This window comes from Musa acuminata, chromosome BXJ3-5 (genome assembly GCF_036884655.1).
Source record: "Musa acuminata AAA Group cultivar baxijiao chromosome BXJ3-5, Cavendish_Baxijiao_AAA, whole genome shotgun sequence".
Taxonomy (NCBI): domain Eukaryota; kingdom Viridiplantae; phylum Streptophyta; class Magnoliopsida; order Zingiberales; family Musaceae; genus Musa; species Musa acuminata.
This window is the reverse complement of record NC_088353.1, coordinates 8,427,546-8,439,338: the sequence shown is the minus strand read 5'-3', so window position 1 is coordinate 8,439,338 and position 11,793 is coordinate 8,427,546. Positions and strand designations below refer to the sequence as shown.

General features: G+C 37.8%; 3 protein-coding genes across 3 annotated transcripts; all 3 read left to right on the top strand.

Moving 5' to 3' along the window:
* Positions 1-235: 235 nt before the first annotated feature.
* Positions 236-4,586, top strand: LOC135586481 (uncharacterized). Its single transcript, XM_065153010.1, has 7 exons — positions 236-393; positions 969-1,430; positions 2,400-2,534; positions 2,617-2,659; positions 3,211-3,273; positions 3,472-3,586; positions 4,289-4,586. The coding sequence occupies exons 2-7, from the start codon at positions 1,078-1,080 to the stop codon at positions 4,414-4,416; spliced, it is 837 nt and encodes a 278-aa protein (XP_065009082.1). The 5' UTR covers positions 236-393; positions 969-1,077; the 3' UTR covers positions 4,417-4,586.
* A 243-nt stretch (positions 4,587-4,829) lies between these two features.
* Positions 4,830-5,653, top strand: LOC108952886 (uncharacterized). The gene is made up of 2 exons (XM_018826235.2): positions 4,830-5,189; positions 5,251-5,653. Exons 1-2 carry the CDS (start codon positions 5,091-5,093, stop codon positions 5,449-5,451), a joined length of 300 nt encoding a protein of 99 aa, XP_018681780.2. The 5' UTR covers positions 4,830-5,090; the 3' UTR covers positions 5,452-5,653.
* Positions 5,654-6,241: 588 nt separating this feature from the next.
* LOC103985043 (peroxidase 44-like) lies at positions 6,242-7,583 on the top strand. Its single transcript, XM_009402657.3, has 2 exons — positions 6,242-6,507; positions 6,597-7,583. The coding sequence occupies exons 1-2, from the start codon at positions 6,286-6,288 to the stop codon at positions 7,359-7,361; spliced, it is 987 nt and encodes a 328-aa protein (XP_009400932.2). The 5' UTR covers positions 6,242-6,285; the 3' UTR covers positions 7,362-7,583.
* The last annotated feature ends 4,210 nt before the right edge of the window (positions 7,584-11,793 follow it).

The window sequence follows — 11,793 nt, the reverse complement described above, 5'->3', positions numbered from 1 at the left end:
AACGGGTGGGGGTTGTGGCAGGTCACCAGATGTACCGCACGGCAACGCCACATGACGTGCCACTACGGACTGGGTTTCCAAGCATGGGCTACGTTTTGCGTTGCATCCTATCAACCTTTCATGTAGGCCCCACGTGAAATTGGGGACCATGAGACGACGGGGAAGTGTTGGGCAAGATAAGTCGGGGACGCGTATCCCGACTCCTCCCGCCACTGTTATCTATCGCTCCCGGGTCCCGACTCCAAATATCTCCACCTCGTCCCCCCCCCCCTCTCACCACGCCGCCGTCAATTCGGCGCTGGATCGAAGCGGGATGTATCTGCATCCCTCCTCCACACAAAGTTCGTGCCTTTGCCTTCTCTCTCCTTTGGCGATCTGCGATTCGTCTTCCGGGTAGAGTTCTCCGCACAAAGTTTCGATTTTGGTGTCATTCGGAGCAGTTCCAGGAGCTGTCTTCTTGGTTTCTGATTCTGGTTTGAGCATCTCTAATCGGTTAATTCCTCCTTCATAGTTTTGGTTTTGGCACCATTTTTGGGCGGTTCTGTGATGCACGGCATCGATCTTTGTCTCTTTCGCTGTTCCTTAAAAGACCTTTGGGAATTTAGGTGCAAGGAAACATTTGAAGCCGTTTTGCTGCTGATCCCATTATATTTGATGCCTTCTACTTTCTTTCCGTACATGATTTGAGTGTTTACGATCAAGAAAGCGTTCTATATGCCTAACCTTTCTTCTTAATGATATGGCTTGTAAATTTAGGAATGCATTTTGCATTTCATGTTTTGTGTTAGGCTTTTGAGTGCAACGGACTAATACGATGCATTTGTTTGACGTCTATCCACTGGTCTTAGAGGGCCTTTTTTGTTGGTTTCTGCTGGACCTGACGGTCGTGCGCCTATTCTCATATCCAATTTATTTGCGAGTTTTTCGAGTTCAAAAGAACTTGAAGGCATTTCATTTCTCTGTCTTAGATTGTTCGTTGCCTCAAGTGGTTGGAAGAGGAGGCAATCGCATTATTAGAAGAAAAGCTTTAAAAGGTTTACTTGGGACTCTGAGGAGTTGTAGTGTTGCGAAAAGATAATGCTGAATGATGAAGGTGGCGGGCTGGGGCACAAAGCGCACCAGGAGTGCTCTGAACCCTGTTCGAATTCGGGCCCTAATCATACTTTAAGGGATGTTTTCCCCTCTCAAAGTGGAGGGCCGCAGAAGGGAGGAGGGCCAGGTGCAATTTCACAGGTAAGGCACATGGGTGGGGCTGTTGATTTTCCAACGATTAGCATAGTGATATCCCACCCGGAGGACATTTCAAAGCCTGACATGAGCACCTCAAAGACTGGAGCTTCAGAGGGATATGAGGGCATCAGTGCAGTGGCAGCAGCTGCTTCTTCCAAGAAGGTCTTCTTGCCCACTGAGAGTGACAAGGATCAGTGCAGGTAAATTGCAACAAGAAGTCATTAGTTTGAGGGACTGACGAGAATCAGGTTTGTTGTGGTTGGTCCCCAAGTGAATTATTCAAAAGCATGAAAAACAACTTATGTCTTTTACTTTCTTCTTTTCCAATCTAATGATTTTTCCTGTAGTTAGAAGGTCCCAGTCTCATTTAACTATCAAAACTAATCAAATTCACTTTTGAAGATGCTTTTTTTCCTTTTTTTAAGGAAAGAATTGTGAAACAAATGCAAAAAAATTAATGAACTTCTGTAATTTGAAAAAGCAAATGATTATAGCAGCAAATATCAGCGATCAAATGATATAAACTAAACAATGATGGTATATGTGATAGTATATATTTAAAATTTAGAATGTAATCATTTGAGCATCAGAAATGTTAAATTTGTTTGACCAAACATAGATCCTCATATGCATGGTGATTCTAGTTGACATCAATACATGAAGTACATTTCAGATAGTTCTGACTAGCATGCAATCCTGGACCTTTTGTACTTTCATATGGCCATCTGTGACACTTGAAGAGTTCTAATCTTAAACTGAGATGCCTGTATTCCCCAATTTATGTCACCTACCTAAAACATTCTGCAAGTAAGTACTTTGCTGAGTTGTTTCTCTGACATGCTCATTAACCAAGTAGTGATTTTTATCGCTATTATATCTTTTATATATTCTTTCAAGTTTTTTGAACTTTTGTTCACTCTCTTTTGTGGCCTCATTATTCCCTAGTTTTTCTACCTCTCACTGCAATGCACTGGTCCAATGGTTGAATAATTAAATTGATACATCAGATTTACTCAGAATGACTTCAGATACCATTAAATGTTTATCATGATTGAAACAGTTACTTATGTCACTATGCCTCTCCTCTCACATAAACTGTTTGTTTAGATGCTTCAGATTCTTTGTAAGAATTCTTGTGCCCGTATTTTGTGATGCTTTTACTTGAGCAGAGTTTGTCACCAACAAACAGAAGAACCGTTTATTGATCTTGGTTGCCGATGTCGAGGTGAGCTTGCAAAAGTGCACCGCTCTTGCATAGAAATCTGGTTTCGTACTAAAGGTTCAAATAAATGCGAGATTTGCCAGTACGTCTTCCACATGATGTAATTTTTCTTGGTCTCTTAGTTCTGGATGAAATTACTGTCTGAATCAAATCCTTCTCTGCAGGCAGGTGGCTTCAAATGTGCCATTTCCAGAGCTCCAACCAAGTGTAAGTTTATCTATATAAACATTACCATCAACTGTTATAGTTGTCATCATATAAAAATGACATCAAACGAACACCTTATAAAAGTTAAAAATTCCTGATGTGGAATGACTTATAATTACCCAACAAAAACAAGAAAGGTAATTGTATCTCGTTTCGAACACAACACATTTGAAATAACGAAATAAGTTTTATAAAAATATCCACATAGTTATGAAATTGTCAAATCTCATTAGTATGACAATTTCAGCTATAACCACAGTGGATTTATTATAAAATTTACTCATATTATCTCAAATGCTTTATGCGTTTGAAATGGGATGCAATTACCTTTCATGTAATTATAAATTAGTCAGCAACTAAAATTTGTCTTTTATAAGATGTATGTTTGATGTTACTCTTATAAGACGGTGTGTTCTGTACTTAAATTTGTAAAAATGGTAAACGCTTCTAGTCACTCGAGACTTTGTTCTAGGAAGTTTCCAACTCATGTCCCAACTTAATAAAAAATTGATTTATTGTATCAATTAATAAACAATCTCTTCCTGGAACAGACAAATTACTGGGTTTGGAGGGTCAATTCAGCTCATGGCAGGGGGCAACAAGAACAAGAAAGGGTATGCATGCCATTTTGTTTTAAGTTGAGCTACAGTGGCCTAATTTTACAACCATACTATACTGCTGCAATCCTGAATGATAAATGCATGATTCTACGATTCTTTATTCAAGACAATCACCACTTGTTATCATTCTGCTAGTTGCTCAGTCTGTCATTATCTTGCTTGGATTTATGTTTATGTTCTTTATGCCAACAGGGATGCTGGAACCCACTTTGGGTTGCATTTGCCCTTCTAATTGGAGGACTCTTTTTGGATGTGCTAATATCAGTTTCTCTTGGTATTTCTTCACTGCCTGTGAACATCATAACTGGTACAATTGTTATCCTTTCTTTATGTCAACAATTTTTGTAGTTAATTATTGGAAAGCTACCTGTTTAGTTCTGCATATCATGTTACAGAACATAAACATCAGATTACAATGTGATCAATGTCATATTAAACATTATGAACTGCCTTTTGGAAAAACCCCACACGGATACACAACTGTGGTAATTGTTGTTCGAACTAGATAAAGTTTAACTTGCTTTTACTGTATATTTCTTTCCCTTTCTGTCTTGAGCAGAACGTTCATGATTACATTTGTGAAAATACCACGATGCCCTGTGCATCAACGCTTCATGAAACAATAAGAGTAGGAAAACTTTAAGGTAGGTGGAATTAGTATGAAACTTTCCCTGGTGGGAGCAATATAAGCACAACTGTGGTTCCATATGCATCTGAGCTTTATTAATGTACTAGGAAATAATTCTACAGTAGTTATAAATTATAAGCAAATTAATTCAGATGACAGCTGATAAATTTGTTTCTTAATGTTCATTTTCTATACCTTTGGACACCATGTATAAATACATGGGTATAGATGGACACAGACATGTGCATTTAACTTTATATGCATGTCTATTACTTCTTGCTCAGCACTACTAGAGGCACATATATCTAACTAAACTCAGTTGATTAACTCTCTCTCAATCTCTGAAAAATAAAATACAGTTGATTGGTACAAATATTGTAGGTGTTCTTATCGTGCTGGGTTTGGCTGCTGCTCTTCGGCTTTCTATGGAGTGCTGCCAGGAGATTGGTGCAGCAAGACATATCCCACCAGATGTGACTATGAATCCTGGGTACCATCCTACAGCGTAGCTATTGTTGTATATAACACAAAGAAAGTGTATAGTTGTTGCCGCTATTATTTGTGTTTCTGAAATATTTTACTTCACAAGTGATTGGGTATATGTCAATTGTTTGCTTAATATCGTCTGCACATTTCACTTTCCATTTGTTATTTAATGAAGGTTGTGTATTATTACTTATGATCCGCTCTTATTCTATATGATTTTACTAATTTTTGAGCTGGCATGATTATGAAGACATGCAAACGTTTTGTGCAAGGGAAGCCCTGTTTTCCTTTTTTTTTTTTAGTTGTTTATTTGCATCACTGTTAATGTTCTTCATTATCTGAAGAAGAAATGTATCAATATTTTCGAAGGCTTCTGCCAATGCAGTGATCATACATGCTTTTAACCGCAAACGACATCTACCGCCTCTGTCTACTGTATCTCTAATTTGAGAGAGAGAGAGTGCCTTCCCGCCTTCTGACCGTTGGTTTCCCCTGAAAGCTCGCACTCGACGGAGGAAGATTTGTCCATTAGAAATGGTCCAAGAACAGCCAACCATCCCTCCCCCAAACATAGACATGGATACGACATATTCTTTCACCTCTCTGACCCTAATCGTTCTCCCGTCCGTTTATATACCCCGCCGGAGATCTCTGCTGCCCTGTCGTTCCCCTTTCGGATTCTCCTGCGCCGAGCTCAATGGGTATTTGTTCAAGCAAACCCAGCGAGCTAAATGTCGCCAGCCCCCACGCTCCTCCCGCCGAGAGCCCCACCATTCCCGACCCTGCTCCTCTTGAGGTACGACTTCTCCTCGACGCCTTCTCCTTCCTCAAGATCTTCATGTTTCCAGAATTTGCAGGCCAAGACCGAGAGTGCCGAAGACGGCAAGGAACCGCCACTGGTAGACCTCTCTGAGCCGACTGGTGAAAGCCCGACTGCTGCTGTTGTCGAGGAGCTTGATCCAGGGATCAGCGAGCTGAAACTAGTCGAGGAAACAGAGGCCGCCGACACAGATGGCAAGGAGAAACCTGTTGCAGCAGAGGAGCACCCGCCGCAGTGAGTTTGAACGCATGGGGAACAAAAGCTGATATCTATATCGTCGCGTTGCTTCCATTGAACCAAACGAGAATGAGATCTTCTTGCATTGCCGTCAATCTTCGTCTCTGTGTTGCTCTCGTCTGACCTTATCAGACACGTAGAATAATTGACTGTGATGACAATTTCTGCATTCTAAGAGTTCGACGATAAGCTTCATAGTTCGACCCAAGGAATCACCAGAAGAATCGTTAGCGTAAATGCGTGATCACAAACATATGAACATGGATTCATGTGCCACCACATTCTTCCCACCACTATCTACGTACGGAGCCCACATAAATTACTCACGACGAACATAATGTTTAGTGAAACCCTTGTATGGCCATCCAACCTTCACATGTATATTAGATTGGAAAAGACCTCGTTATTTCCGCAAACTTCTCGATGCTCTCGACAGCAGACATGTTCTGCTTCTCCTCTATGTCAAAGCTACCCAACTGATTCACACCACAACATGGTCTAGTTTGTGCTATGAAAACAATATCTGGACAGCTAATTCCAGTGCTTAAACTTGGTGCCATGGAGGTTGGTTGACACTATACATTGCACGTTGGTGGAAGGAATTTCCAAGAAGCAAACACAAGAAGAGTGAAACCGTGCATGATTCCTGTTCCAGCATCCTGAGTATAATACTGTTCTCTCTACCAAGTCAACCTTCTCCCATGCATTATGGAACCTCCATATGGGCACTACAAGTTGTGCTCAATTAGCACCTTAGATTTCTATATATGCACACAAGTCTCTCTACTGTCAATCTCATCTCACCACCTCCGGGAGAAGAGAGGATACAGTGGTGATGTCTCCTTGGTCGTGTTACCGAAGCATGGGGCTTCTTTGCATTGTCCTCCTCTCCCTCTCCATTCCTTTCGCCATTGGCGACCTCCAAGTCGGGTTTTACAACTCTTCCTGCCCGCAAGCAGAGTCCGAGGTGCTTTCCGTCGTCTCTAAGCACTTCGCCACCGATCACTCCGTCACCGCCGCCTTCCTTCGCATGTACTTTCATGACTGCTTCGTTAGGGTAATAAGCCATCTCCTCTTCACGACAATTGTCTTTGCACTACATCGTGATGTGACAACGTAATGTGCATGGCTTTGTTTCTGCTGTAGGGTTGCGACGCATCGATCCTCATAGCTCCAACCAAGAAGAAGAAGACGGAGAGGTCGGCGGGGCCAAACCTCACTGTTCGCGGGTTCGAGATCATCGACGAGGTGAAAGCAAACCTGGAGGCTCAATGCCCGTCCACTGTCTCCTGCGCTGACATTATAGCGCTTGCAACCAGAGACGCCGTAGCACTAGCCGGCGGTCCCAACTACGACATTCCCACTGGGAGACGAGATGGCCTCGTCTCCAACCCCAAAGACGTCCGCTTGCCAGGGCCATCCTTGACGGTCTCTGAGGCTTTTCAGTTCTTCTTGGCGAAGGGATTCACCCTGGAAGAAATGGTCATCCTCCTGGGCAGCCACACCGTCGGCGTGGCCCACTGCGTCTTCTTCCGCGACCGGCTCGGAAATTTCCAGGGCACCGGCGCGCCCGACCCTTCCATGGACCCGAGCTTGAAAGCCAAGCTTACTCGAATCTGCGGGCCAAGACCGAAGCCATTGAAGAAGGATCCTACTGCGTTCTTGGACCAGAACACGTCTTTCGTAGTCGACAACCAGTACTACAAGCAGTTACTGGTGAACAAAGGGGTGATGCAGATCGACCAGGAGCTGGCTTCGGATAGTTCGACGGCGAGCGTTGTCTCTGGCCTGGCGTCAGATGAAGCGGGCTTTCTACAGAAGTTTGCAGATGCTTTGGTGAAGCTGGGGAATGTGGAGGTCCTGATGGGGACTGGTGGGAACATCAGGAAGAAATGCACTGCTTTCACATAGAATCCAACATCCACTACTCTTTCCTTTGTAATATTTTCAGTGGAAGATAAACACATGATCTTCTTCTTGTGCTCCTCTCTCTCTCTCTCTCTCTCTCTCTCTCTCTCTCTCGTGGCATTCTTGACCATCAAAGCCATGGCCACTGGGGTTTAATTGGTCAAAAACTTACGGCAGAGTCCAGACTGTTATCTGTTGGAAGTTTACGGAGGGGATATATTTTATGGTTTTCCATCTGACATCACGTGGCATTCTTGATGCACATGCACATAGCTGCATGTCATGGAAGTAAGCGAAACGTATTAGCGTGTCATGGGAGTAACAAGTTAAGACTTGCAACATTTTTCCATTCATATCATGGCGCCACAAGGCATATCTCAGATCCAGCCGTCCATCGACCGAGTTTGACCTAGAAAACAAAAAGTCAGCAGAAAAATGTACTATTGAGAACAAAAATAAAAATATAAGAGAATTCTGAAAATTTTGCATGACCTATTGAGAAAAAGATTAGGATTTTTTTTATTTTTTTTAGGTCCAATCGAAAAAAAAAGAGTAAAAATATCAGAAAACACAAAGGAAGGGCTCTTGAGAATAGGCATACATAAAAAAGAAAATCTAAGTGAGTTATTTTTCTTCGATAAAAAAAATTAATGGTAGCCTTTTTCTTCATGTGAGTTTTTTTTTTTATTGTTCAGATTTGGGGATGTTAGATTGAAAAATTAAAATATCCTATGCACATATTTTACTGAAAATATGTTTATTTTAGTTTTATATGTTGCTATTGACTATTTTTATCTTTGTCATTCTCTTTTTGCTATGTATCACGCAGGAGAGGTATAGGTATGATGTGGCCACGTTTATGTTGTGTGGATTGCTCGTAAAAAATAGGTAGAGAAGGTTGGAAAGGGTACATTTAATTCATTTCATTAATTAAATCAGCTCGAAAAACTCAATTCATTACTTAACCTTTTTTTATTGTGAGGGTATTAATTAGTGTATGCATCACTTATTACGACTACTGCATAAACATCAAAATGAATAATAACCGATGATTCAAACTTAAACAAAAGGAGTTTTCTTTATGCATGCATGGATATTAAAATCGGAGAGACTTTGTTGAGTATCACACATTGGGACAAAATATTTTGGCGATGATAAGGATGAATCAAATCAGATTACGCTCCTCGTTTATAGTATAACGAGATACGATGTGATTCTTTGATGTTATATTAGTTTCTTTTATCATTATCATTTCATCTAAGAGGTTAACTAATAATATTACTGTCATTAAATGGAATTACAAGATTTTACTTTCACCATATCAAATAAATGCATATACTATAAATACACATTTATAAACATTTCTATTTTATGGACGAGATGCAGCAAACATTACATATATTTCTCAACGTGACAGGATGAAACTATGCCATTTTCTTACAATCCATTTTGAATTAAATCATTAAATTTCAAGCCCAACCGTGAATGATTAGCGTGATTGACAGCCATGTTAAATAGCCTTACTCATGTAGCAGTAGACACGTCAGCATCAATTGATCCGGTCCATTCTCTGCCCTTCTTCGCTGACCTTCGATCGGGTTGGGTCATCGTCGAATGGTGCATCCGAAGTGGACCTAAATCCGATTTAGATCCTTGTTCACTGATGGCAGAAATGTCTTAGGATCGAAGGACACTTTAGTAAACTAAACCCAAAAACTCACCATTTTGCTTCGTTCTCTCCCAAAAAACGGCCAGCTCACGACCATTTTGCCCCGTTCGTCGCTCTCCCTATTCGACCCGACATTGCAATTGCTAGTTGTTCAGTTTATAATTCATGAAATCTAATTTTAATTAAAAATAATAATTATTATCATTTATAAATTTATAAACATAAAAATTTATACAATCATAAAATCAACTATTTATCGTAAGTTGGTATTATCAAAAAATTAAACTTAACATTCTATAATCTCAAATATGAGAGATCTTTTAAACGTTTACAAGAGATATCAATTCAGATTTATCTATAATATTTTATTATATATAAAATATACTTAACAATAATATATCAATCCATAAAAACTTGCCCAAAATCTAAATAGTTTTACATTACCTCAACCCAATTTTAATATTTTAGTAAGTAACAAGCTAATCTGAAAATTTTATATAATAAGAGGGTGAGCAACTCAATAAGTAACTAACATATCCACGATGAGAAATGCTAGATCATATGGTCTTAATATTAAGGTACAAGGTAGGGCTATAAGAATTCATAGATATTATTTTATTATAATTATACTTTATTTATAATATTAAAGTAAAAAGCAATTAGGAATATATTAATAACGTAAAAAATTTAGGCACATATCAATAGCGTATGAAATCTTTAGAAGCATATCAATGACATATGAAATATTTAGGCACATATCAATGAAGTAAAAAATATCTACGAGCATATAAACGACGTATGAAATATTTAGGTGTATATCAATAGTGTAAAAAATATTTAAGTGTATCTCAAGAGAACAAATAAAAAACGTAAGCTCAAGTATCATATATGTTGTTGCATTCATTACATTCTTATCTAAAGAGCACATAGGAACACATAAGTAATACTTCGGATAAGAGGTCAAAAATATAAAGGGTGAAGTAAGATCATAACATAATATGATCTATTCAATTCTGCATGCCCATTAACATAAGTCTCCCATGTTTGGAAGCTCCATCTAGTCATGTTTGGATGAAGTCATAAGGGGCCAACAAGAACCTCATAAGCTCTAAACGTAACTCTCTTTTTTATTTCTAACAAAAGTTTATATTATCTCATAAATATCATAGTATAAAAGCACATTATGAGCAAGAAATTTAGCATGTATAAGAAGTATATGAAACAATAAAAATAAACTTTTGTTAGAAATTATTATTTCTATTTTGTTGAATCTATATGATTAATTGAATTAGATGTTTGGGTAGATATTTTTATTTTAAATCTTTTAAATAAGGTATGAAAAGAAAGATCTATGAGTTTAATTTTCAGTTTTGTATAATTAAAATTTCTAACAAAAAGTTACAAGTAGTTTAGTATAAAAATGTTAGAAATTATCATTTATATTTTATAGAATCTATGGGGTTAATAAAAATAAATATTTGGGTATATATTTGTACTCTAAATCTTTTAAATAAGGTACTTAGATAAAGATATATGAGTTTAGTTTTTAAAGAATCAAGGTTTTTTCAATTTAGTTAAAAAAGTTATAAATCAAATAAGACAAATAGGTCATAAATATCAAAAATTTTATATTCATAACTTTTTATCTAAACGAGATTGATATCATGTATGAAACCCCTCAAATTACTCATAATTAAGATGAAAATAGAGATTAAAATTGCTAAAAGAAGAGGTTAGAATACTTCCTTTAAAGGATTTGAACCCAACAAAGAGGGATTGTCCCAAAAATCCTAAACCAAATCACTTCCTATTCTTTTTTTCTTCTTCTCTGTTCTCCCTCTCTTCTCCACCAAACACTACCTCCTTTAGTTCCTTCAAGCTCAAGGCAAGAGGGGGCGGAGAAACCCCTTTTTATTTTTTTTATATATTTTATAGTTTAATCCTTGTGATTATCTATATTTACAAATAGATCATCAGATTTATAAATAGGTCATTCTAAACAATTCAAAATAGGTCATTATATTACAAACATATCCTTAAAAATTAAAAATAATTTTAAAAATAAAAAAATATTATACTCTCCTCCCCCTCGATTGATGAAAAGATTAGGATAAGCTTTATTCATTTTCTCCTCTAGCTCCTAAGTAGATTTATTAATAGAATAATGCCGCTAAATCATTTTAACTAGAGGAATGATTTAGAGGCATTATTTCTTAGAATATTTTCTTTCTTATCAATGATCTGAGTGAGCTCTTTGACATAAGACAAGTCTTTGTCGATCACAATTGGCTTATACTTAATGATATGAGAAGGATCCGATATATATTTTCTAAGTATTAAAATATAAAATATAATATGGATATAACATAAAGATGGTGGCAAGACAATCCGGCAAACAACAGAACTAATACTCTCAATGACTTTAAAAAGTTCAATAAACCTCGAGCTTAATTTTCCTTTCTTCTAAAAAGTTCAAAAGGGGAGACTTTCAAGAATACAAAATTCGATACTTGAAACTCGATATCTCTTCTTCTGTTGTCTATATAGCTCTTTTTATGACTCTAACTAGTCTTTAATCTTTCTCTTATAATTTAAATTTTTTTAGTAGTCTCTTGTGCTTTGTCAAGTGTTAACAATTCTCTATTGCCAACCTCTTCCCAACATATAGGTGTTCTAGACTTTTACCTATATAAAGTTACATAAGGAGCCATTTGAATGCTTGAATAATAATTATTACTATAAGCATATTTAATAAAAGAAATATCT

Coding starts and splice junctions, on each gene's coding strand:
- LOC135586481 (XM_065153010.1), top strand. CDS start 1,078: ATGCTGAATGATGAAGGTGGCGGGCTGGGGCACAAAGCGCACCAGGAG. Junction 2,660..3,210: donor TTCCAGAGCTCCAACCAAGT/GTAAGTTTATCT, acceptor TTCCTGGAACAG/ACAAATTACTGGGTTTGGAG. Junction 3,274..3,471: donor GGCAACAAGAACAAGAAAGG/GTATGCATGCCA, acceptor TTATGCCAACAG/GGATGCTGGAACCCACTTTG.
- LOC108952886 (XM_018826235.2), top strand. CDS start 5,091: ATGGGTATTTGTTCAAGCAAACCCAGCGAGCTAAATGTCGCCAGCCCC. Junction 5,190..5,250: donor CCGACCCTGCTCCTCTTGAG/GTACGACTTCTC, acceptor CAGAATTTGCAG/GCCAAGACCGAGAGTGCCGA.
- LOC103985043 (XM_009402657.3), top strand. CDS start 6,286: ATGTCTCCTTGGTCGTGTTACCGAAGCATGGGGCTTCTTTGCATTGTC. Junction 6,508..6,596: donor TTCATGACTGCTTCGTTAGG/GTAATAAGCCAT, acceptor TTTCTGCTGTAG/GGTTGCGACGCATCGATCCT.